We start from the raw sequence: 26,354 nt of genomic DNA on the forward strand, positions 1-26,354 counted from the left end.
AATAACCAAGATTGAAAGACATCATGTGTTGGGTTTTTTTTTTTTTTTTTGCAGTTCCATATTCAGGTTTAAAACATGAAACATGAGCAGCCAAACCCCAAATTACAAAAACACACCTGAGGTGCAACTGTAGGCTGAGAAGTGCAGTGGACAAATAGTCCACTAAGGCTCTGTGTTTCTCACAGGATTCTAAAATCAGGATGATTTCAGATACAGACATTTTTGCAGCCTTTCCAACTCGACGTGGAATTTGAGATTTAACTACATTCCTTCCCTTGATGGCCCAGCAGGAACAAAGACCTCACAGGGGGAATTCTGGGCACTGCCTGGATCCAGGGCCACCTTCCCCTGCTCTGGGCTCGTGTGACAACCACGACTAATGACTGTTCCCCCTCCAGAGGCAGTGACAGAATCCAGCTCTGTCCCCCACACTGTGGCATTCCCATCACTGCTCCCCTGAGGAAAACAAGCCACATTTGTAATAAAGAGTGAGTTTGCCACTGTGAGATGCCTCCACATCACCAACTTCTGCTGCCACAGCTGTGCAAGCCACAGACTTTCTAATCCTTACAATCCTGGGGACAGTGATGCCCCTCCAGCAGAAACCTGGAGCACAGGTTTTGTTTTTGCTGCCAGATCTGGCACACAGGTACATTCCTGGTTTATTACAGGGGGTTTTTTCGTGTTTGAACACACTTTCTCCAAAGAAGAACTGTATTAAAATCACATTCTGAGTGAATTTAGCTGCCAGTTGAGTTCAGCCCAGAGAATAAACCATGGAGTGAGACACAGCCCCAGTGGCACTGACACACAGAGCTGCTGGCAAAGCTTCAGCCAGGGCTCTGCCCCCAGCTGATGGCAGAGAAATTGGTGTCACAGGGGCAGCTGAGCCCTGGGGGAAGAATGAAGAAGAACTTACACATTTCTCCAGCAAGAACAGCTCTCAGGGCAGCCAATTCCTTGCAGGCAGTGCCTGGTGCCTGTGATTCCCCTGGCAGTGGGAATGGCCACTGGAGGGGGGGGGACTGTACCTGCTCCTGGTGGAGTTTGCCCAGGATTGGTGGGGACTGAAGGGCTCTGAAGCAGCTGGATGCTCCTCTTTCCTGGCTGTGCTCACTTGTCACAGACCTCACGCAGCTCCTCTGAGATGAGATGAAATTCAGCATCAAACTTCCTAATTTCCTTTCTGTGAGCCTAATTCAGCAACGAGACTCTTTAAAACCAAGGTTCTGACAACGACCTGACGTGTCAGAACTCCCCAGCTCCATGGGCTTTCCCAGACCCGGGGTGGCAAAGATCCTGCTCTGATCCCACTCCTGCAGCCAGCGTTCTTCCCCACGGAGAGGGAAGATGTGAACACCAACGGTTCCAGAAAGAGCTGAGAGTGCTGATGGAGTGACAGGCTCCCCGTCATGGGAATGTCAGTCTTCTGTCCTTGTCACTGTTTTTGGGTGGCACCTGAGCTTGGAGTTGTTTTTCTGAGATTCCTGCTTCGTCCTGCACCGTTCTTTGAGTGTAAAAGAGAATGTAGGCCTGGGTCTTGCACACCTCCTCCACACTACATACATTCAGCTTGGAGTCATTGCAGTGGACCCAAAACCCTGGGGAGCAAAGGGAGAAAGAGGGCATTAGGAAGGGAGGCAGGATTCCTCCTGAATGCATTTTGAAACTGTTCATAGGAAACATCCACAATGCAGGAAAAAAGGCATCTCTGTCCGTTCCTCTACAGATGCTTTGGTGTTTCTAATCTGGAAAACATTCTGAGCCTTTTTTTTTTCTTCTTTTTTTTTTTTTTGTGCTTTACAAATACCAAATATTAATTTCATCAGTGATATATAACATCCCAAAAGCTCAATTAGGCAGACAAGAATCCCCTGGAGATGGCCAATTTGTCCCCCTTCCTCCAGCCAGCAGGCAGAGTCGATGCTAATTCAGCTGCTGGAGCCTCACCACCCCCTGCGGATGTTATTCATGAATAGTTCCTGTCCAGGCTCAAAACACTTTCTGTTTTATCTCCTCGTCCCAAGGATACTGAGCAAAGACACCCAGCTGGAGCAGCTCCACGGAGTGACTCTGCCTGAGAAAATGGAGCATTCATGGTGCTCCCAGTGGGCAGGAAAAGGATCCCCGAGGGCCGCGGAGCCGCAGCGGGGGCTTTGTGTGACCAGGAGTCACACCCCAAACCCTGTGCCACGAGGGGTCACACCCCAAACCCTGTGCCACGAGGGGTCACACCCCAAACCCTGTGCCACGAGGGGTCACACCCCAAACCCTGTGCCACGAGGGGTCACACCCCAAACCCTGTGCCACGAGGAGTCACAACCCAAACCCTGTGCCACGAGGAGTCACAACCCAAACCCTGTGCCACGAGGGGTCACACCCCAAACCCTGTGCCACGAGGAGTCACAACCCAAACCCTGTGCCACGAGGAGTCACAACCCAAACCCGTCACCAGAAACACACCCGGGGGCAAACAAACTGCTGAGCTCGGGCCCGAGGAGCTCTGAAAGCACAGAGCTTCACGCCAGGCCACGTCTGTGGGATAAAAGGGGAGTTTGTGGGGTGGGGTCCCCTGTCCCCAGGCACACGCACCTCCCTCTGTGTTGTAGCAATATGCTGTGTAGTGTCCTGAGCCAAACCCCTTCCCGTGATGCATCACCACAGCCGAGAGGTCATACACAAGGGTCTCCTTGCCAAGAGAGGAGAGGGAGTCCCTGCAGCAGTAAGGTTCCATGTTTAATACCTGGTCAAAGAGGACATGGACCCCGATCTTCTCGCGGTGATTGCGCTCAGACCACCTGCAAACACAAGGGATCAGAGACTCGGGGTCTGCTCGGGGCTGGGGGGGTGCACAGGCAGACACTGCTCCACGACCCCCCAGTGAAGCATCACTAACTGTTTCCCTTGGTTTCACCTGAAAATCTCCTACAGCCACCTTTCACACACAGCTCCCTCTGTCACTGATGGGATTAGTGGGGATACTGCTGAGATCACAACAGACAAACAGCCTTTAAAATCCTCAGCTCTGTCAATAACCCCCCCACACACCTGGCCTAACCATTTTAGAAGCTTTTCATAATATTTTGAGCTTTGTCTGCCATTTATTCAACAGGCAAATACACAATATTGGCATTTAACTCTCGCAACCTTCCACCTTTAACAAATCTCTCAGCTCATCCACTGATCATCTCCCAGCCATCCTCCCAAAGCTGTCTGCAAACCCAGCAAAGGCCCTCGAAGACAAATCAAGGAAATCAGGACTAATATTTACAAAACATTACACGGGGTGCGCGGCAGAAAAGATGCCAGAAACAAATCTGCACGCCACAAAACTGCCCCTGGTTGCAAGGTGAGGGGGGTTTCACATGTCTGATGGGTAAGAGGTGATCCACCTGCACTCAGCAAGAAGTGGGAGAAGTTATGGGCCCACAGTTCCTCCCAAAAAGCAGAGGGCAGTGTCTCTGCTGACCCCACAGCACGTCCCCTCACCTGAAGCGTTTAAGGTGCAGCCGGAGGACCTGAGGTAGTCTGTAGATCAGCAACTGCTTTTTAGCTTCACTCAGAACAAGAGGTTTGGGAGAAGACTTTCGCCGTTTGCCTGACAAAAAAAAAAAAAACCACACCAAAAAATCAAGGGAAAGATTGTTAGGATTTGATTAATTCCCAGAAGAGAAAACCAGCACGTGATGACCTCTTTATTCCAGCAGCAGTCGAGCTCAGGTGTGCTCGGGAGGGACACACAAGTAAATACTCATGAATTCCTTCACAGGAACTTCTCTAGGACCAAAACTCCCCCTTTTGTGATGCTCATAATCACACAATCAGTTGTCACCTTCAAGCTGCTCGTGCTGATGTTTTGCCCTGAGAAATACAGCAGGAATATTAAGACAGAGCCAAGGCCAAAGACATCTGGGGCTGCAGCAGTTCCAGTTCCCACAGGGCAACTCCAGCACACAAATAGCAGTACCTGATATTTTATTCTGTCTGCTACTTTGAGCTCCTTACAGCACTAGAATAAGGCTCGTAGCAGCCTGCACTAGCTCAAGAGTATCAATACAAGTCAGAAAATGCTTCCATCAAAGTTCCACCAACAGCAAACAGCCCCTGAACCAAAGCTGGAGAACAGGGAGAACGGTTCCTCTTTCCAGGGCTTGCTCTTTGCAGGACACTGAACATATGACTGTCCCAGGAGGAAGACAGGTGGCTGTCAGAGCTTCCAATAGGAAATGTACCTGTTAATTAGATTTCTGCACCTCAGTGCACCAGCTCAGAGCAGATGGGTGCCTCCTCCTCCGGCACGTCTGACACGCACTGCCCAGATCATTCCTGGCACCTGGACTCGGGCTGGTGCCTTTCCCTGGCTCTTTCCAGCTGGTTAATGCTTCCCGAGCCATTTAATTCTGAAGTAACCATTAAAATTCAGCTTTCACAAAGAATCAAAGCAAACTGAGTTAAGATGAAGCTGAACTCATCCGCATTGACAATTTGCGAACGTTATTTGTGAATCAGAATCCATTCAAATCATATTTGGCTTTTTTCCAAGAACATCCAGTCAAGGATTATTTCCTAACACTCTGAGAAGATGTTTGGTAACAGATTTGCCAGTTGATAGAGAACAGATCTCTGCAAGTATTTGCTACTCCAGCTGCTTAGTTGCAATGCAAGTCAAATCGCTGGCATTTTCCTCCCAAGGGAATGAACGTTTGCCATAAATACCTGCATGAAAAAGAATCCAAATCCAGCTTATCAGAGTAGCTGAGCTGAATGGTAATACACAGGCTAAAGTGATTTTCAGGGATATAATGACCTTTCACTCAGAGCTGCTGCAGGAAAGCAAAGTCATCTACTAGCTGAGCACAGCAAAATCTGTGCATCACCTCACAGGTAATAACACATTACCTGAGCCTCCCTGGATAATGCCAGGTCAGTGCTTCCCAACAAATGCCCACACAGGGATGAAACTCTCACCTAGCACAGCTACAAACCTTGAGAACTCTGATTTCTGGGTCAAGGATTCAATCAAGAACAAGCAGCATAGAGAGGATGTGTTAGAGCTTTCCTGCCACGCAGAGATGAGTAAAGCACAGGGGATAAAGCCCTTCTTTTGCCTCTAAATCCAACCCCCTCTCTCCCAAAAAATTCTTGGAAGTCCCCTCTAACACAAGTGAGGGCAGTTCTGAACAGGCTTGTATCAAACCTGTAGTGAATTGTGCTGCTGAATGGCAGAGATGAGAGAAAAAATGACACATCAGGTGCACAAACGATGTCAGGTCCCAACCGGAGCCCAAAGGAGCAGCATCTACCAATGGCAGGAACCAAACCAGCAGGAACCAAACCAGAAGGACAGAGTTTTCCCACCCAGACACGTTTCCAGGCACACAAAACCCCCCTCAGACACAGAGCTGGTGCCTCAGAGCCCACTCACTGTTGCACTGGTCGCAGGCGTAGATCCTCCCCTCCAGCGCCTCGGTCTCGGTGAACTTGGCCAGCATCTCGGTGAGCAGGCACTCTGCCTGCTGCACGGGCACAATGCCCTTCTCCAGGGAGTGGTAGCGCTCGGGGAACTCCAAGGAAAGGTCCCAGAAGGGCTCCACAGTGTTGGATTTGTAGTTGCACGTGATGCAGGTGACCTGGGGATGGGACAAACACACAAACACTGCTCTGTACCTGCACACTGGCACTGAGTGTCACAGCCACGGGGCAGCTTTGTGCCCCAAAGGCAGAGCAGTTCCACAAAGACCTGTGAGTCAAGAGAAACACTTCTCATGTCCAGTCTGAAAGCAAATCATTTAAAATTTCTTTCTCTCTTCACCTTTCTGGGATTTACTTCCTTCCTCAGATAAACACCTTTACAGGTGAAACACACCAACTCACAGCTGGCACATTCGGTGTTTCAAGATGACTTTCATATGCTGGCAAAAAAACTGTCACAGAGCTTGTGACCCTCATCATATTCTTCCTAGGCATGGAAACAACACCAAAAAGGGACAAAACAAAGGAAAAAACACTTTAAAATCACACTCAAAACTTCAATCTAAGGGGTCAGGACTTCTGTACTTGTGCAGATTTCACCCTGAAGTGACAGAAGCCAAGTGAATTTGTAATGCATGTGACAAATATGGAAATGCTGACACCTGCACAGCAACCCAAGGGATTTCTTCCCCAGGAGTTGCTCCTGAGCCACTCCTCACATATCTGGGGGTCCTCAACACACAGAGCTCCAAATCCGTGAACGACCCCAACTGATCCCCGTGCCAGAGCAGGTCCGTACCTGGCTGAGCAACTGCCCGTGGAAGATGGTGTTGACCACCTTGAGGACCTGCTTGGTGAGCTTCCTCTGCGAGAAGGGGATGAGGATCCTGCGCTTCGTTCCTTCCGACTCCAGCTCCTGCTGGACTTTATCCAACAGCTCGCAGAGGAATTCCTGAGCGTCCTGCTGATCGTAGCCCCGGAAGGCCGGGATCAGGCTCCACACGGAGTGCAGCATGGCAAAGGGGGACACGAGGGCCCACTTGCCAGACCACATCACTCTGAAGAGGGTGTGCAGTTCGTGGCAGAGGGAGATGTGCTTTGAGCTCGGCTCCTTGGGTTGGATCAGTTCTAAGCTCCGGCTTATGGAGGAGCTCCCGTTCAAGCCAGCTGGCGAGCTCTGCGTGCCAGATGATCCCACTTTGTCAGTCTTCCCTGACTCGTTAGCAGCAGACCCATTTGCCAGTTTGCCAGGGATCCTGGCCCTCCCGTTCACAGTTTTAGCCAAGAGTTCTTCTGTTTCACAGAGATCAAGTGTCAAAAAACATTCTCTGAACTTCTGGAGGTGACTCAGCACTTGCAGGATGGAGTTCATGTAACACGTGTTCCCCAGGTTCCTCAGCCCCGTGACCCCGGGAGTCATGAGGGGCTGGCGCCGGATGGAGTAGAACTGTCTGAACCTGCTGCTCTGCACCTGCCTTGAGGTAGGGGAGGAGGCCACCTCCCTGAACTTCCTTGGAATCAAGTTCTCCCCGTGCACGTGAGACAACAGCCTCGCGCTCTTCCTGGGGGGGGTGTTCGCCAGCTCCTCCAGGAGCTGCCTCTTCATCTCCTGCCGCCGCCGCCGAGCCGCCTCCTTCTTCTTCTCCAGCTCCTCCATTTGCCTCTTCTGCTGCAATTTCAGCTGCCCCCGAGAGCTCTTGTGGAACCAGGTCCGCAGCGCCCTCGCCAGCAGGGCCTGGCGCCGGTGCCAGAGGGCCGTGAGCATCTGGGACTGCCCCGGGGGGCTCCCGCGGCGGCCGCGCGCGCCCTCGCCCAGCGCCATGGAGCGCAGGGTCCTCCCGCTGCGAGCCAGGGGGTCCCGCCGCTGGCCCTGGATGGCCGACAGCGAGCTCCGCAGCAGCTTCAGGTCCCCCTCGGGGTTGTCGTTCAGCACGTAGTCCTGGCACAGGTAACAGAACACGTGCAGGTCGTGCACCTCCATGGCCAGCGGGTGCCGGGTCTCCTGGAAGTGGCGCAGCGCGTGCTCCTCCAGGTACCGCCCGCACGCCACGTGCGAGCACTTGAGGCAGGCCCAGAGCGACTCCGTGGTCTGGCAGTCCACGCACTGCCACTTCTGGGGGTTCAGGATCGAGTGGTCCTGGGCGAGTCGTAGCCGCCCGACATGTTTGCATCTATCCATGTCTCACAGGAGTCGGCGCCGCTCTGACCTGGGGAGGCAAGGAAAAAAAAAAACGGAAAGGAAAAGGATTTTAGAGCCACGACACGCACGTAAGATTTCTCTTCATCGCGGGAGGGACCCACAAGGATCAAAGCCCAACTCCTGGCCCCGCACAGGATGCCCCCAAATCCCACCCTGTGCCTGAGAGCATTGTCCAAACTCTCCTTGAGCAGCCCTGGGGCCGTGCCCACTGCCCTCCTTCTGTACCAGACCTATGAAAACACCGATGTCGTGTCTTGTCAATCCCTCAGCCAACGACATTATTGCCGTGCACAGTTTTTTTTAAAAGCAGTTTTTAGCACCAGTGAAAGATATTGGATGGACCAGGTCTAGAGAATAAAGCTCTATCTGTCTCCTAAGGCCGGCCCAGGCAGCTGCCAGCACGTCTGACCCAATCCACGGAGAGAAGGATTCATTCAGTCCACACACACACACGTTTGATCTTTAGCTGCCCCCTTGAAATTGATACACTCAAAAGGAATTTGGAATTGGAATGCATGTCATCAGCAACCAGACTGAGGTTACCGACTTCAGGCAGAAGCCACTGAAATATCAGCTAATGGTGGTACCCAGAGCGTTTGTCCTCAGGCTTTTTCATTCTGCCCCCGAATTCCCTGATTTCCCACAGCCTCCCAAACATTCCGGCGCTGGAAAAAAATCAGCACGGGGAAAAAAAATTCAACGTGTAGGGGAAACCTAAAGGAAAATCTGTGTGTGTCCAACAGAGACACACAAACAGAGAAAGCAGCTGATTTACTGAGCGACCACTGGAACTGCGGGGAAACCCGAGCAGGGATCCCAGGAGGTGCAAAGAGTGTCCCCATTTTGGCAAAAGACACTCAGCCCTGCAAAAGGCCCAGCTGAACCCTGGTGTGCCAGTGCTGTGCATTCTGGGGGGCAGTCCCTGCAGGGCTCTGATCCCAGGGGAGGAGCTCAGCCCCACACACTTCACTCACGCAGTCCTGGTCACACATCCTTTCCTCCGCGACGCAGCATCCCGGGCACGGAGCAGCCCCATGTTCCAAGGGAGTCCTGGCGCTTCTTGGAGAATTTAATTACCAGTTAAGTCTTCACTGCAAGGCAGCCCATCTTCAAAGCCCTGGAGAGAGAATATTCTGGTGATGCACGGAAACAAACCCAGGCAGGGCTGGTTTGGAGCACCATTAACCCCCTCAGCACACTTTTATTGCAGACACCAGAATTATCTGGAAGCCAAAGCCTGCTCACGCCCAGGAGCCCAAATTCTCAGATGTTCAGGCACGTCACACGCAAGAGGCACTCTGGAATTTCATTTTCTGCTTTCATTTTCGGGCGAGCTGTAAATCTGCTGATCACATGGAGCCTCTCCATCGCGAGGCTTTTGTAGTGGATGACCCAACATATGGCAGAGGAAAAATGGGAGTTTAAAAAAAGGGAGGAAAAACGTGCCCCTCCTGTGATCACTTGGATTTTGGCGGCTTCAATCACTCGGTGAACGAGGGGGGAGGAGATGGGGGAAAGATTAAAAAAAAAGAGCTGTGCTGAATACATTTCATTTCTAGGTGATTCTTCAAACAATGAAAAGGAAGTAATGGAGAGTTGTCAAGTGTGAACTGCAGCAAAATAAGAACTACAGAGGAGAGGAAAAATGGGTAAAAACCTGCCAAAAGGTAGAAGAGGTTGTAAAAACGGATCTGTTGGAATAATCCAGGAGAGACTGAATTAAGTTGCTTCCACAGCTACGACTATGGTACTGAACACACACAAAGTAGTGACAGGGGACAGCAATCCCAGGCACAAAGTGGTTACAGATGGCACAGAGAGTGTGGGACCTGGCACACAGAATATTTGGTTAAAAAATCATTTTATAAGGGGCAAAGTTTAACACAACACAGGCCCCAGCACAACGCTGCCAAAGCTTTGGGACAGGTACTGAGCTCTCACCTGGATGGGTGGGCAGAGACCTGGCCCAGGCTAAGAAAATAGATTTTTAGTGGTCCTAAATCATGCAAGTTTGCTTTAATCACTGCCTTTTTCAGTGATATTGCTGTAAAAGATGGAATCTCTCAAGGAAAAAAATCAAAGCTCTTCAGTTCTTTCCTCCACTCCAGATTAAAGCTCAAGTGGCCACTTCAGCCCCCACCTCCTGGGAGGATCCACGGTGCCTAAAGAACCACTGGAGCTGTTTATTAAACCAGCTCAGAAACCTCCCCACCCCTCCTTTGGGCTGGGCTCATTCCCTCCCAGACCCCAGGACCTGGAAAGGCACTTCTGGAAATCCTAAGCTAAACAAAGGACCGGTTTGGTCTCCTCCTTCCAAGTTGGAAACATCCCTTCCCACCTTCCTTCCTCCCTCCCCACCTTCCTCCCTGACCCTTTCCCCCCCACCACCTTTCTTTATTTCTCTCCTCAGCTCTGGATAAAAAATTGTTGGAATAATCCTGTCTAGCCTTGGTGAGACCAAGTGGCAGAGATTCCAGCTTGAGAGAGTATAGACACTATGGTAACATTGACAGCCTTCATTTACATAAAAGAATACTAATTATGTTGTATCATCAACATCTGTGATTCTGCTCACTGCCATATGCGACAGTGTGGGGAATTTAACCCTTGAGTCTCACCAGCGTGTTCTGAGGAACAAAAAATGGGCCTTATAGACACAGTTTGCTAGGGAATAATCAAACAGCCAGTTGCTCACCAGCCCTGCAAGCTCTCAGGACACAGGGTTTTCAAAAAACACCGAATTTATCCCCAATTTCCAAGGAAGAGGAACCAGTTCCAGCTGGGTAACAGGCTACCAGGAAATGAATCCCACAGCAGACCCAGAGCATTAGGGAACCGTGTTTGACAATGCAGGAGGCTGTCAGGAGATAAATCACCAGCCTTTTGTCAACTGCTTTTGCTTTTCCTGTGTGGGCTGGGAGATTTCCTGCTTGGAAAGGGAAAGAGACCCTGGACATGGTGGGTCAGTTGACAGAGCAGCTTTGTTACACCTTAAGTCAGTAATTCTCAGCACAAAAGCATCTTTGATGCTGCATGTGATACTCCCCACCTGGTTCTCTTTAGGTATCCATGGATAATTCCCTTGCAAATCCAAGCCCTAATTCCCTGTACCTTGGGCTGCTCTCAAAGTTAGAAAGAAATGGTGTTTATTTAACCCAAAACCACTCGAATGACACATTTTTCCTCAGAGAGGGGCTTCTCCACCCACCACACTTCAGAGTTCATCCTCACATTAAAGGTTTCTATTACTGACTCGTATTTTTGAGCCCTTCCATGAAAAAAAAGGGATTAAAACTGGCTCTCCTATGATCCAAAGGCAGCTGGAGCGGGTGCAGGTCCAGCCCTGCAGCCCCCACACCCCAGAGAGCAGAATGAGCCACCAAACACTGGCACATGACTAAGAACAGAAGTTTCCCCCTCTCTTCTCCACAGGTACACAAACAGTTTTGCCACAACCTCCTCCAAGAACAGGCTCCCAGGAGGAATGACAGGGCTGGGATTAAAGGAGGACACAACCATGAGTCAGAACCTGTAAACAAGGGGGAAAACAAACCTGGCTGAGATCACAGGGCTGGAGCTGCCTCAGAGGCTGCAGGGCCTGAGCACAAATTGCTGTGGTTGGTGTGACAGAGCATGAGCAACACGAGGGTTTGATGATGGAGAATTAACACCTTGGATTTTAAAAGCCTTGGAAACAAACACACAGAGCTCTGCTCCCTGCAATTACAGTTCATCACGTTTCAGGCTTGGGTTTACATTTTTTTTTTTTCCCATTAAGGTAGATGTCATTTTAAAGAATCTCTATAAACTCCTCCTTTCTCACCTACTTAGATCTTTCCCAGATAAGGGCTGGGGGAAGGAAAAGAGGGAGGAGGGATGACTTGATTGCTCTGCATGGAGAAGAGGCACCAGCAGCAGGAGGAGCTGCACTGCAATGCACTAAAGATGAGTAAAACTGAAACAAAGTAATAGGGAATAAAAGAAAAATAAGGACATTAGTTTAGCCAATAATATTTTAGAGACAATCTGAGTATTTCTCACATTGCAAATCACTTAAACACTGGGTCAAACCCTACTTTCTTTCCTTGCATGGCTCATAACCCTGGAAAAACTCATGGCAAGAACCTCTAACGACTTCAAGAACCAAATGCAGCAGAAACAATTTGGCTCCTGACCCCAAAAGAGTGTTAAAATAAACCACATGATTTCATTATGTTTCTTTGTCCCATTGTTACACATTTGGAACCTGATTAAAGACATCTGTAGGGATCTGTTGACACCAGCTACTTTCTGTTTCTAAATCAATCTGCAGGAAGCAAAAAGAACAGTTCAGGGCTCGGGAGAGGTGCTGCATGTTTGGCCTTGGAATGATGCATCTTTTATTTGTCCAACAGTTGATTCCACTCTTGTCCAAGAGTGTTCAGTACTGGCACAAACTCCTGGAAATCATCTTTCAGGACAGGTGGGAAGCTCGGCCTGAATGATTCTTTCATTCATTCCTTCCTCCCTCTCCTGGGAATGGCAGAAGTGAAACACAGCAGCATTTCACCAGCCCAGTGGGAACTGGTCCCACATTAAATAAAGCACATTTGCCTTTTTTTTTTTAACTTCTCACTTTGTTTTAAAGTGAGAAGAAAAAATATCCTTGGGTATTCCTGGTTTCCATCAAAACTACATAATGAATATCCAGCATTTGGTCAAACTGTAGTGACAGGACAAGGGGGATGGGTTCAAACTGAAAGAGGGAAGGTTAGATGGGATACTGGGAAGAAATTCTTCCCTGTGAGGGTGGGGAGGCCCTGGCACAGATTTCCCACAGAAGCTGTGGCTGCCCCATCCCTGGAAGTGTCCAAGGCCAGGCTGGACAGGGTTTGGAGCAACCTGGGCCAGTGGAAGGTGTCCCTGCCCATGGCAGGGGGTGGCACTGGTGGCACTTTAAGGTCCCTTCCAACTCAAACCATCCTGTGATTCTATGAAATAGGTTTAAAAATTTAGATGCAAACCCCCAAGTACTTTCCACTCCCCCCTGCCCAATAGCCCATTTTTATGTGGAACTCTGGATTTTCTACCCTGCTGCAAACACCCAAAAACGCAAACATGGCAATAGCAGAGAGGAGAGATCTCCAAAACTGCACACAACGACTCCAAACCGTTATTCCTGTGATTGTTTTACCCTCCCCGTTTGGGAGGAACCAATTATTGAACCAGATGTCTAATGAAAACATGTAATCTGAGCTGCACTGGAGATGGGGGGAAAAAACTCCTGCTCAAGCATTCCTGTTCCAGTTCTAAGGGTGTACTCACAGCAAAGCCCTGTATTTACAGAATCCCAGAATCCCTGAGGTTGGAAAATCCCTCCAGGACCATGGAGTCCCCCCTGTGCCCCATCCCCACCTTGTCCACCAGCCCAGAGCACTGAGGGCCACCTCCAGTCCTTCCCTGGACACCTCCAGGGATGAAGACTCCACCACCTCCCTGGGCAGCCCCTTCCAATGCCTGATTGCCCTTTCCATGAGGAAATTCCTCCTGAATTCTTCCTCACCTCTCAAAGACTCTGGCAATGACATTTTTTCAAGCAGAAAAACTCATATCATTGATATTCTGTTAGAAAAAAGGAATTGCTGCACCAAAAAACGTCACCACCACGTCCCCATCCTCTGTCCTTAGAGGAACATTCCCATTCCTAAAGCGAGTCAGTGCCTGGAATGGATGAAATGACCTTATCCTGCCTTTTTCTGCTGTTCTCACTTATTGTTCCTGGTGAACTGGTTTAGCTGCACTCCCCAGAACAACCTCCCTGCAGGCACACACACACACTCTCTGCTTTCTGGTGAACTCCAAGGAGCCAGAAAAGCCACCAAACTCCTTTGGTTGGGTTGGAATAAATTTATGACTCCAACAAAAGACTTGGCACTGCCGCGTCCTCCAAGAGCCGTAATTCCAACTTCCCACAGGCCAACAAATCCCTGCACATGTGTCTTCTATCCACATTCCTTCCCAAGGAAGATCCCATTAAACTGGAGCCAGTTCAACATTCCCTACAAATGGAGCTGCAGCTCAGGGTTTGCAAACAATCCTGGCAAGGCAGAGGGAAGGTGCAATCCCTCCCTTCACCCGGGAATGGGCTGCTCTGTGCTCACACTGCCACTCAAATCCAGCCACACCAGTCTAAACTTGGAAGTTTTTATAATTTAAAGTATTTTAAAGATGAAACAGGAATATTCTTATCGAGCCAAACTCACACTCTCTCTCATCTAAGAGATAAATGGAAATAAGTGACTAAAACCTCAGGTAACGCCCCAGCTACCTGTATTTTTAATTTCACCCCTTGACTTTAGCTCTAAGAATCAATGTCCATGCAATATTGACTATACATTCTTCAGAGTCACTGAAAAACAAACAAACAAACAAGATCCATGCGCTACAGGTCCCTGAAAATGTGGGAATTACTATTTAACTACTCTGGATGTTAAAAAGCATTATTAAAATGCTATATACACCTTAGCTCACAGCTTTCTAGAAGTTAATGCTTCTTCATTTATTACAACACATAAAATCCCTCCTCCCCTCTCTTTCCATAGGCTTCGAGGTTTTATTTTTGGGTTGGCTTTTTGCAGTGTCACTAAGGTGAGAAACACAATCTGCACACCCTGTGCACAGAGGCCCTCTCTGGACATTAAAACAATTCCCTGAGTTTCCCCCGGTCCTCGTGAACCAGCCCAAGAGGGAAGGAATCAACACAGCAATTCCCTGGCTTTTCCATCTGGAGAAGCCTGAAGCAATTACAGCAAACACATACAATTTGAATTATCAGACTCAAACAGGAAAAAGAACAGAATTGGAGCAGGCTGGAAGCAGACACCGACTGCCCGACGGAAAGTTATAATTTCACTCCACGAGTCAAGCGACCAACTTGACAGAATCCACGAATTCCCCAAGAATTGTTTCCACAGCTGTGACAGAGAGTAACATGTAATAGTGTCCTGAAGTTTTCCACCTGTTTGCCCCCAAACATTCCTCCTGAAACACCTCAGCCAGCGCAGGAGCTTTAAGGGGCACAAAACCAGCGGCGCTGCCTCCCAGTCAGGGGGAAATTCACTTTTTCACCCCTCCCCGTCCCAAAACTGTCAGGACTCACACCAAAACCTGGGTCTTTGCTTCCCTTCCCACTTCCCCTGCTCCTGCTCCAGGTACAGGGAGGGCTCAGGGCTGTGCCCAGGTTCAGGTGGCAGCTCCAGAACCATTACCAAGGTGCAGGTTAAACCAAACCAGCCCCGTCCATCCCAGCCTGGCCTGACAAAGCAGGGACAGGGATTGAGAGCCTTTCTCTTGGCTTCCCACTTTTCCTGCCTTATCAGTCCTTTTAATCACAGCCAACCACACAAACCCCCACATTTTTCCAGATTGCAGAAAGCATTTTTTTTTCTTTTGCCCACGCTCTTTAACCATTATTTTCACGTTCAGTACATCACATTTACTACCAATTGTCACGAGAACAGCACATTCAGAGTTGAGTTCACGGCAACAGTTCAGAGATTATACATTAAAAATATTAAAAATCGCACACTCAGCCTTTTGACAGGGAAAATCCTGTCAATTCCCACCCGCCTTCACAATAACATCAGCAATTGTTGGATTGCTGATCATTTTTGGACTGATGATCTTACAGTCTCTCCCAGCCTAAAGGATTCCGTGGCTCTGTGACTGCAAGGGCAGAGCCGGTCACGTTTTGACCCCGGAGCACCTCGTTCCGTCTCCCCCCCCCAGCGTTCCAAAACCTGACTAATTCCGTATCAAAACACAGGGAATTTCAGAGCAAACAAACCCAGAGCCCTCGGGTGGCACAGGGACGAGGTGAAGTTTCGCAGCTCCGGCGCTTCGGGGTCCTGGCGCTGCCGCAGGGATCAATGAGCGGAATAACAGCCTCCTCCAGGATCCCTTTGTGACAGACACAAAGAGGGATTACGGCACAGAGTGAAGACTTGCTAAGTTCTGGGTAGTCCTCTGCTGTTCTTCCTCCCACATTTTAATTCATATCCATCTTGGCAGAATCTCCGACAGACCATTAACAAACCCACCCCAAATCGCAGCTGATCCAGCGCCGAGAGCCATCAGTCAAACGAATATGTCAGAGCCATCTCCAGAGCAATAAAGCACCAGACAACCCCAGCAGGCTGTGCCTTATTATCTTCACAGCCATAATGAACAGGCAAAGAGCATTAAATAGAAGTGCAATATTCCACAGGCTGTGGTTTAAGCAGGGAAGGTGCCTCTAATATGTTTGAGGAGCGGCGATTACAAACAAGACAAAAATAACGAAGGGTTTTGACACACCTCTCCATCATTTTCTTCTCCTTCACTTGCCAATCAATTTATTGGGTTTGTTTTTTTTTTTTAACCCCAAACGAGTGAGACAGAACAGCAGTCAATTTTCTATGGGTTTTATATATAAATTTATAAATGGGTCGATGGAGTGAAACACAGCGACCAATTTGTCCAAATGCAGCCGGGACTTTGTTATTTCATTTGTCTGACTAACAAACCCCAGACATCAGCCCAGGATGCTCCATGGTATTTATCTGTATAGTATCCACAAGCATTCCCACATCCCCAGCTCTGGAAATAGCAAATCTCTGACCCCCCACACTCAGACCATGGGGCTCGACCAAGGGCTGCTCTGTTTTCTTGTCAACAAAGAATTAGAGGGATTTACACATCCTCTTCCCCTGCTCCACTGATGGGCCTGTTTTGTGCTGGGAAAACCAAATTTATCCAGCAAACCCTCCTCTTCCTCAGTGTGCAAACGGGGACCTGAGGTGGCATCAATAAAACTAAGATTTGTGTTTTCAGTCCCAAACCTTCCCAGCCTTGCACAGGGTTTGTGCCTCTGTTTTCTTCTGCATGAGGGAGAATTTCACTTGCCCAAATGCACCTTTCCCCCCCCCCGATGGAATTATTCCTAATTTGAATATTTTGAATCCTGTTCTGGCTGAAATCCTTTTTTTTTAGGGATTCCAGGCAGGATCTGAGGGGTGCCTTTGTCCTCCCCACGGCACGAGGTCGGAACTGGGAACCCCATTTGTGACCCCTCAGGTTGTTAATCTTCCTTAAGAACTGAAGATCAACCCAGGCCCGATTCTGGAGCATCTGTTATTTTAATAAATTATCCTACTAAGAGGTTAGAGTTCATCCCTTCAATTTGCCTTGAGATGGAACAACAGGACAAGGAAAGCAAAGAGGGAGAGGTGAATTTGGGTTTGATGCCACAAAAAGCTGCTCCTAACCCCCCCCAATTTTATGATAAACAGGGTATTTTCTTCCTTATTCGCTGCCTCATTTCCACTGTGTCCAACCAGCAGGTCAAACCATCCTGAAAAGTGCAGAAGAAGAGCAGTGCAAGTTCCAAAGCACATTTTTTCCCCTTTGAAAGCCACTCACTATTTTTACTCCCTAGCATGAATATTATATTTTCTCAAAATAAACTCTTGTGAGAAGGATCTTCAGCCTTGCTCTGATTCAGGTGAATTAACTATTCTTAGTTAAATAGATTTGCTTCTAGTCTTAGTCTGATGACAGATTAACTCATGACTGGTCGGATTATGGACTTACCTCTGGAACTAAATCACTTTTGAATCTGAGTTATAGCTTTTAGTTCTTTATAGCTCAGCTGAACAGCTTTTAGTACCTCCTTTGTGTTTCTGAAAGAATGATTAAACATCATTAAATCCAAGCTAAGGGCTCTTTCTCACAACTCCAGTGAATAAACAGCTGATTTAACTTTCTTTTTCTTTTAAGAACAGCACACTGTTAACATGGATTTTTTCAGTGTAATTAATACCATTCTAAGTCTAGAATGTTTGTCTTTAAAATTAAAACATGCTTTTTGTGTTTGTGTTGCCCAGAGAAGCTGTGGCTGCCCCATCCCTGGAAGTCCAAGGCCAGGTTGGACAGGGCTTGGAGCAGCCTGGGACTGTGCCCATGCCCATGGCAGGGGGTGGCACTGGATGGGCTTTAAGGTCTCTTCCAACTCAAACCATTCTGTGATTTAATATAAAACAGAGTTTTGCTGTTTGAAGAACAGGAAAGCACATTTGTCAGGAACTTACTGGCATGGAGTCGGTCTTAGAGACACTGATCCCTCCCAGGGAAAAGGGAACAAAGCCCCAGCAGTGCAGAACCAGGAGCCAGCTCCTGGAACCAGTGCCCTCCTTAGGCCACTCTTTCAGCATTTCCAGCTAAAATCCACTTACCACTTCATCACCTCCCCTCCCAGGCCCTCCTTCCACACCACTTGTGTCCCAACTTCAAACCCCGGGATTGTCTCCAGGGGCTTTTCAAAGCCTGAGAGAGAGGGGGCAGAATGTAATTAGAGGACAGTATTTCTTAATCAAATCTAAACCGCCCCCTGCAAGTGAATGGGAAAATATGGTCCCAAGGCAGTGCTCCTCCACGGAGGGCATGGATTTGCCTTTCACAGGGAACAGGGGACGGGAGCCGTGCTCACCCTTCCCTAATCAGCTCAGCTGATCTCCCACAGAACCCTCAATGCAGGGCCACAGCTGTGGCCCATAACTCTTGACTCGATCTTCCATGGTTTGCCTGAAAGGCCTGAAAAGCCCAGAAATGCTCTAAAGCTTCTGCTCCAGTAAATTGGGGCTTTGAAAAGCCGGCCCTGGCTGCACCCGGGGAGGGAGGGAGGGAGGGGGAAGGAGTTTTCTTTCTCAGTGCACTTGCTCAGAGGTTGAGTGTGAAAGTTTTCCCGATCTACACCACACCCCAAACTATTATTTGCTTTTTAAAGTCCAAGCTGGAGCAGGTTATTTAGCAATTCCACCCTTCTGCAGGGATTCCTGCGCCCGAGGATGTGTTTTTCCCTCTTGCACTCCAGTTAGCAGAGTTACAAAACACTCGAAGGCACCTCCTTAGTCTGAATTTTTCTTTAAATAGTGCATTTGTCATGACTGACACGTTACACAAGACACATTTCAGAGTAACTGGGAGCTGTCAGATCCCGGGATTTCAGTTCTCTGTCTCCATTTGAAAACGCAGCTGAATTACAGAGCCAAGCAGTGAGACAAGAAAGCAAGTGTGAGCACCGTGGGGAGGAACAAGAAAAGCTCCTGGTTTTCAGGTGTTTTCTACTCTCTCAGCAAAGCTCTTAAAAAGCCAGACTTCTCAGTGAATTACTTTATAATTACCTAATTAAAGGAACCTACCTAGCGAGCATGCTTTCAAAAATCTCAGGGTTTGTCCCAACAATTTGCCACTTTCTGAGGCATTTCAACTGATTTTTGTCATGTACTGAAGGTGTAATAGTTCATATGCACTCACTGCCACATTGTAAGCAAAAAGCTCATTAACAACACTTAGCAAAACGCAGCCAGCTTCATTATTTTGCCTGTCTCCTGTCTGCTACAGACACTTCTCAACACTGTTGCAAAAAAAGAGGTTTTTTTCCTTTCAAACCCAGTATTTTAGCAATGCCTTTTAATCTGCATTTTCCTCAGCACACCAGGATATAAATTACTGCAAACACACAAATAATCAGCTTTAGTTCACTCAGAAATTATTTCCCTGTGACACTGGCAAAGGGCAGAACCTCACCCCTGTTTTTACCTCCTGTCCCCTCGCTCCCCCTTTAATCTGTTTTGTTTCCCTGGGTGCCAGAGCTGTAATTCCCTGGCTCCTGAGCCACAAACGACTCTGCAGCCTCACATGAGCCATCTTGCAGCTAAAGTCTCATAAAACCAAGGTGAAGAGCGTTAGGGCTGGCACACACAGAGATATCGACAAAAAACCTGGGATAGTCTCACCTGTAAATCAGATTTTTAAATGGTTTCTGTTAAACAATTTGGATTTGCTCCCTCCAGAGCCGTGACTCGTTAAGGGTTTCACACTAACGAGGATGGTCTTCCTTTCACTGGCATTGAAGGGGGGCTTTTTTCTACCCAACAGCCCGCGGTGAAGTGTTTGGGAAAGGTGAAGTGTTTACCCACCGAGCCATCAACAACAGGCTGCTGAGACAGGAACATCTCCCCAGAGGGGAAAAACCCAACAACAAAACCAACCCTCGGTGAAATATTCAACATGAAACCCACAAAGGTTGTCAAACGAAGTGAAACTTCTGGTTCACTGGAGAGGATTCCTGCAGAAAATAAAGGACTGGGGGGACTTTGGGGTCTGTTGTCCCACCAGGCAGCTCAGGGTGACCCCAGCTCCCCATTCCCCCCTTCCACCTCACCTGCTGCTCCCAGTTATCCACAAAGATTACAAGCAGCTCACTTAGTATCTCTTTGTTCATTTACAACGATTCGAAACCAAACAAAACTCAGTTTTGTTTTGCCTCAGAGCTGACAACAACTTCAGAAACATTCTTACACTTCCCCAAAGCAAAAAACTCCTGTGAAAGAATCCATGGGGACCTTATAGGACAGAAGCTGATTTTGTAGTATTTCCACTTATTAACTGTTCTAAATCAATCCAGTAACGTCTTCTAAGGGCTGAGAAAACACTATATTTCAATTTAGGAGTCTCAGCAAAAGGCCTAAGACATTTCAGTATAAAAACAGGTAACAAAAGGGAAAAAGGCCAAAAAACCCCAGGATCTTAAAATGCATTTTCAGTAATTTATGCTGAAAAAACCATCTTTGCTGCTGAGAAAGTGCTTCTTGTCACTTGTTCTGAGACAAAACAGAACTACTTAAAAATAATAATTAACAAGTGAGTGTTTTAGCACTGCAGAAAACAACCTGCAGGGTGTGATGTGGACAGAGCTGGGTTTAAGGCAGCAAGGACCAGCAACAAATCCACTGCAGCAAAAAAAACCCAGAGCAGAGGGGAGACACAGAACCTAAAGGTGCCTTTTTCTGTCCCTCGGCAGCATCCCAGGGATCAGCAGCACAACAGCCCGTGGATACATCCCAGGGATCTCCGTGGATACATCCCAATCCAGACGACCCCCAGCCCCGGTTCATTCCGCAGGCTCATCCCCAGTTCCTCATCCTCACAGGCCTCTCGTGGAGCCCAGGGCTTTGTACCACATGCAGCTGGAATCTCCGCAGGAACTGCAGCAGGAGATTCCTCACTAACAATCCTTGGACACACAACAGCCAAATAAATCCCCAGTTTTGGCTTCCCGGCTCTAACAGCCCCTAAACTGTTGCATATGTGACTATTGTCCAGCCCCGCTCCTGAACCAGCAGAATTCTCTGTAACAAACCCAACTTGCACAAGACCAAGAATTATTCCAGAGCGGGAAATCTGCCAACTTCAAAACACCCCTTCCACTTGGAGCCAGCTCATACTCGTAGGGAGAATGATCAGGGGAGGAATAAACACACATTTATGGTCTGCAGCCTCGTGCTGAAAGCCCAGAGACATCAAATGCTGCTCACGCTTGGCACATCATTTCCAAATATTTGCACCCAGCCTGTTTTGAAACCAAATAAAACACCAAACGCTTTTGTTGCCCATTGCTTTTTAAACATCGTCCAACCTCTCTGACACCGGATAAACTGCAGCAACCCCCGGGTGCAGCTGCCCAAGGCAGAGCAGCAGAAATTCAGGGAAAATTCGATACGGTGCAGCTCCAGCCAGTTCACAGGGACACTTGTTTAATCCAAGCCTAATCCACACTGTTCACACCCACACGGAGCTTTTAATTCACCATTCCACTGATTTACCTGCTCCTCGTTCCCGTGCCCCCTCATTCCTCAGCTCCAGCAGCAGCTCAGCTCTCAGCCCCCTCCCTGAAACCTTATTTTCACTCTCCTTATCATCCCATTTAATCTGCTCCCTATTTCCTGCCTTGCCAATCGATTCTCCTCCAGGAGAAGCTCCTGCCGAAGTCAGAGTTTTCCCTGGAACGAGGAATCAGCAGCTCTTTCCCGGGTTCCCACGAGCACCTTCCCCGAGGCGGCAGCGTGTGAAAGGACCGAATTCTGCATCACTTCACACCAGACGAGCTCAGCGACTCCAGGAGTTCGCAGCATCTCTCTCTCACTAAGAGTACAGGAGTAACTCCGCAAAGTAAAGACGCTTCCCACCCTCCCGCTCCAGCGTTTCGGGATAACGGGATGCTCTCCCCACTCAGCGTTCTCCTGCTGGAGACCCGGAGCTGTCCTGACGCTCGGATCAGGCTCGTTCCCTCCGTCCGACCGCCGGTAACGCGATTAACGGGCGCCTTTCCTAAAATTAGCACCTTTTCCAGCACTGACTCCTGTTTTAGGGGCTCAGTTATCCCTTGTCCGCTATTCCCTTGGCTCTGGGAGCCCTCGTGGCGGGCGGGGGGGGGGTGTGTTTGCCACTGCTGCGACCCCTTTTGAGGTTTAAAAGGGGATTTTGAAGCAGTTTCTCTCCCCACCAAAAAACCCAAACCCGAGGTGCACCCAGGGCCCCCCCCCCCGGATTAACTTCTGCTCCTTCCCTCTGTGCGAGACACAAACCCGCAGCTTTTTTTGGTTTTTTTTTTAGGTTTTTTTGTACGTGTTTTTTTCTCTTAAATAAATACAAACCCGCACAGATTTTCCCCATTCTGGTGCCCTCCTCCTCCCCCCCCTCCAAACACAGCACGGGGGTTTAAGGGGGATATTTTTAAGGCGCGTTTCTCCCCCCTCCCAGCAAAGCCACGACCCCCAGCACCCCCCAGGGTCCCGGGGAGGGGAAGGGGTTTGGAGGGGGGGGGTCGGTCCTTGGGACGGGGGGGTCCTGGGGAAGGGGGGGGTGGAACAAGGGGTCGGTGCCAGAGGGGGGGAATTGTGGAGAGGGGGGCCCCGGCGGTGGAAGGGGGTCAGGAGGGGGGTCCCGAGGAATTGGGGGGGGGGGGTTGTCCCGACGACATTCCAGGGCAGGATGGGGGGTTTGGAGACGGGGGTCCCGGGGATGGCGGGGGGGGGGGGGGTTGTCCCTCAACAAAGGGAAAGTTGCGGAGCCGCCGAGCCCGGCGAGGGGGTCCCGCCCGCACACAAAGGCGGCGACCCCCGTGATGGGGAGAGAAGGGGTAATAAAGGGGTCCGCCTCCAACCCCCCCACAACCGCACCGCGCGGGGGGGGCAGAGGGGGGGGCGCCGCTTTGAGGAGCAGGGGGGCAGCAAGGACCCCTCAGCACCCTTCTCACCCCCCTCACCTCCCGCAGCCCCTCACGGCTCTCCCCCTCCGTGCCCTCGGGGGGGGTCGCATCCCGTGTGTCCCCCCCCCCCCCCCCGTCCCCTTTATTTACCGCCATCACCAGCACGCGCGAGCTGTCACCCAGCGCGAGACGCCCGCGCCGGCCACGCCCCCTCCCCGCCCATTGGCCGCCGCGCCCCGCCCCGCCTGGCAATTGGCCGGGGCGCGCGTCACTCAGCGCCGGCTCCCGCCCCCCGCTGCCCGCCGCTTACGCCAATTGCGCAACGCAGGGCCCGTTGCTCCCTACGGGGCCCCGCGCGCCGTTTGCGTAGGGCACGCGCGCCCTTTGCGTAGCGGGCTCGCCGCCGGCGGGCCGTACGCAGTCTGCGCGGCCGCCAGGGGGCGCTGCTCAATGGGCGCCGGGGGGGACGGCGCGGGTTCGAGTCCCGCCCCCCCGGCCGTGACGCGCCGCGCTTTGTGAACCGCGGGGCCGAACTTCGGGCGAGTCGCGGGAGGGTAAATAAAGGTGTCTCGGAGACAAAGAGGCTCTTAAAGGGGCAGCGCGGGGGCTCCTCGGGGGGTTGCGTGGTGGCGGGAGGCGCCCCGCGGGGTCCCTGAGGTGACGGGGTGGGCTTGAGGTGATGGGGGACCCCGAGGTGATGGGGGGGAACCCCACAGGGTCCCTGAGGCGATGGGGGACCTCAAAAGAGTAATTTTGCCCATCAATAAAGTAAAAAACCCCCAGAGTAACATAAGGCAGCCGATCCCAGAATGGAGACCAACATGGCTTTGCTGAGACATGAAGGACTAAGTCCTCCTCATCCTCGCCCCCATGGAAACCCACTGACATCAAGGGGGTAATTGGAAGCAGAACACGGCAGAGACTCCTCCAAAAATACAGGTTTTATTGGGGTGAAATACAAGAAGACACTTTTATGTGGATATTAAAAAAAAAAGTAAATAATTGAAAGCTCTGTTCCATAGCTGTTTGCAGTCACAGAAGCTCTGCCCTTGTGTTTGGCTGGAATTTCTCCTTTTCCTGCAGTTTCCTGCTGATGGACACTGATTCCCTGCACGAAGCACTGCCCAAAGAACCACAGAACCAATCCACAGAACCATGGATCCAATCCCAGACACGCTCCAAACCATGGAGAACAACCAGAAACACACACAGCACTGGAAAACTCTGCTTTGAACCAGGGGAAGGAGATGCAGAGGGAAAAAAACCGTCCCGTGCCGCATTTCGGAGGGACTCCCGATCCTGCTGGGCAGGCAGCAAGGAGGATGCATCCAGAGGAGCTCCAGGGAATCCTCTCACCTGATCCCAGCCACGGGCACCTGCTGCTGCTTGCGGATCTTGTTGAAGAGCTCCATGTACTGCACCATGGTGTCCCCGGGGCTGTACACGCTGTCGTGCTTGGCCCCGAACACCGACGGGATCCCGGGCGTGTGGCTGCCCATGAAGCTCTGCATGAACTCCATGAGCAGGTTCCAGCAGTCGTTGGCGATCACACAGGGGCAGTATTCCACCTGGGAACACAGCCCACAGCCCTGGAGCTGGCAGGAGGGGCAGTGCCCTGCTCCCTGCCTCGCTGCAGGGCGTGCTTTCCATGAAAACATCCCAGAATGTTTATTGTGCAACACAGAGGGGTAACCCCATCCAACCTGGCCTCGCCCCAGGGATGCGGCAGCCACAGCTTCTCTGGGCAACCCGTGCCAGGGCCTCCCCACCCTCCCAGCCAAGAATTCCTTCCCAATATCCCATCTAAGCCTGCCCTCTGTCAGTGTGAAGCCATTCCCCCTCGTCCTGCCCCTCCAGGACCTTGTAAAATAGTCTCTCTCCATCTTCCTTTTCAGCTCCCTTCAGGCACTGGACGGCCGCAATTCGGTCACCCCTAAACCTTCCTCCTCTGTCCTCCCTCATGGAATTTCCCTGCGTGTCCCTGTATTCCCCACCCTTCCCAGAGGCCCCTCACCTCCACGGATATGCCCCTGGCGCTGGGCCCCATGGTGACGGTGCCCAGTTTCACCAGGAAGTCGCAGTACTGGTAGCGGGTGCCGCGGCTCTCGATCTTGTTGGCCTTGGCGTTCTGGAAGAAGCCCTTGAGCTTCACCATGAGGGTGTCGAAGTTGGCGTCGGCCACGAGGCAGGGCCCGTTCTCGAAGAGGGCGAAGCAGCTCAGGGGGTACTCGGAGTTGTGCATCACATACATCAGCTTCCCTGTCTGCCCTGGAACGACAGCCAGGGGATCCGGGCTGGGAAACCAGCACTCCTGTGCTTGTACCCGCCTGACAGCACCACCCGGTCCTCCCTGTGTCCCCCTTGGTGCTTTAACTCTGCATCCCCACACGGATGTTATGTTATCCAGCCATTCAGGGAACAGATGGGATTTCATTCTGAAGGTTTACAGGGAAAAATAAATGCTCCGGTGCCTCAGGACAACACCAGCATGACTCTGGAGTCTGGGGGGGATCAGCCAAGAGCACCCAGCCCCCATCCCTGGCTGGGCACCCCCTGCCCACGGGCACAGAGGGAGCCTGGGCTCGGCCTCTCCTCCATGGAGATGTGCAAGTTCCAGCTGCAGAAAAAGTAGGAAAAAGCTGCTCTGGAAGCTCCAAACTGCTCTGTTCAGGAACACTGGTTGAGCAGAACCTGGGGCTGCATGGGCTCAGGGCCACTGAGCCACCTCTGACTGTCACAGCAGGGTCTGGAAAGGATGTGGGACTCCAGGGGAAGGAAGGAGAAGGGAAAAGGGGAAAGGAAGGAAAAGGAATAGTGGAATCACAGAATCGTCAAAGCTGGAGGAGACCTTCAAGATCTTCAAGTCCAACCACCAGCCCCACACTGCCACTGTAACCTCTAAACCATTGAACCACATCACCCAGCGAACAGACCACCCAGTGACTGACGGCGCCTCTTAAACACCTCCAGGGAAGGCAGGGAAGGAGAAGGAAGGTAAGGAGAAAAGAGAAAGGACGAAAAGGAAGGGAAGGAGAAGGAAAAAGGGAAGAGGGAAAGGGAAACGGGGGAAAAAAGCAAAAGGAGGGGAAGGAGGTGAGAAGCCCGGCGGAGCCCCCCGCCCAGCGCCGGGGCCGTGCCGGTGCTCACCCTGGGTGCCGATGGCCCCGGCCGTGTGGTAGGTCTCGCAGTCCACGCCGAACGTGCCCTGCTTGTCCGCGCCCAGCGCCTCCAGCCGCCGCGCCAGCAGCTCCACCGTCTGCTGCACGCTCTTGCCCTCGGCCACCGGCACCTGCGACACGCTGGGGACACCGGGCCGGGGGGTCACGGGCGCTGCCCTCCCACCGCCGGGAGCCCCTCACCGCGTCCTCGGCGCTGGCCCCGGGACCCCCCTGCCCGCCGGGAGCCCCTCACCGGTGCCGGTCCCACCTCCACCGCGAGCCCCCGGGGCTGCCCCGTCCCTCCCGGAGCCCCCCGCCCTCACCAGGTGACCCCCATGGTCCCGGTGCCGCCGCCGGAACGGGCGGGGCGAACAGGCACCGAGAAGGGGCCACCCCGGAACGGGCGGGGCGAGCACCCACGTGTCCGTTCCCCTTCCCCGTCCCGGGCCCGCTTTCC

The 26,354-nt window shown here is 51.0% G+C and overlaps 2 protein-coding genes across 7 annotated transcripts; both read right to left on the minus strand.

Annotated features, from left to right (window-relative positions):
* Nucleotides 1-33: 33 nt before the first annotated feature.
* On the minus strand, nucleotides 34-22,937 carry USP49 (ubiquitin specific peptidase 49). Of its 6 annotated transcripts, none has more exons than XM_032710413.1 (7): nucleotides 22,890-22,937; nucleotides 8,647-8,789; nucleotides 6,272-7,679; nucleotides 5,426-5,630; nucleotides 3,490-3,598; nucleotides 2,593-2,798; nucleotides 34-1,601 (listed from the first exon to the last, which is right to left on the minus strand). In XM_032710413.1, exons 3-7 carry the CDS (start codon nucleotides 7,649-7,651, stop codon nucleotides 1,411-1,413), a joined length of 2,091 nt encoding a protein of 696 aa, XP_032566304.1. In that variant the 5' UTR covers nucleotides 7,652-7,679; nucleotides 8,647-8,789; nucleotides 22,890-22,937; the 3' UTR covers nucleotides 34-1,410. The 6 variants fall into 6 exon arrangements, 3 of the variants coding, with proteins under 3 accessions (XP_032566304.1, XP_032566307.1, XP_032566306.1); XM_032710416.1 differs by lacking the exon at nucleotides 22,890-22,937 and adding an exon at nucleotides 21,629-21,942; XR_004360844.1 differs by lacking the exons at nucleotides 34-1,601; nucleotides 2,593-2,798 and adding exons at nucleotides 3,692-3,861; nucleotides 4,233-4,716 and having other exon boundaries at nucleotides 3,503-3,598.
* Nucleotides 22,938-23,664: 727 nt separating this feature from the next.
* Nucleotides 23,665-26,335, minus strand: MED20 (mediator complex subunit 20). Its single transcript, XM_032710625.1, has 4 exons — nucleotides 26,221-26,335; nucleotides 25,887-26,038; nucleotides 24,754-25,007; nucleotides 23,665-24,307 (listed from the first exon to the last, which is right to left on the minus strand). Exons 1-4 carry the CDS (start codon nucleotides 26,232-26,234, stop codon nucleotides 24,092-24,094), a joined length of 636 nt encoding a protein of 211 aa, XP_032566516.1. The 5' UTR covers nucleotides 26,235-26,335; the 3' UTR covers nucleotides 23,665-24,091.
* Between the last annotated feature and the right edge of the window lie 19 nt (nucleotides 26,336-26,354).

The sequence above is a fragment of the Chiroxiphia lanceolata genome, chromosome 25 (assembly GCF_009829145.1).
Source record: "Chiroxiphia lanceolata isolate bChiLan1 chromosome 25, bChiLan1.pri, whole genome shotgun sequence".
Taxonomy (NCBI): Eukaryota; Metazoa; Chordata; class Aves; order Passeriformes; family Pipridae; genus Chiroxiphia; species Chiroxiphia lanceolata.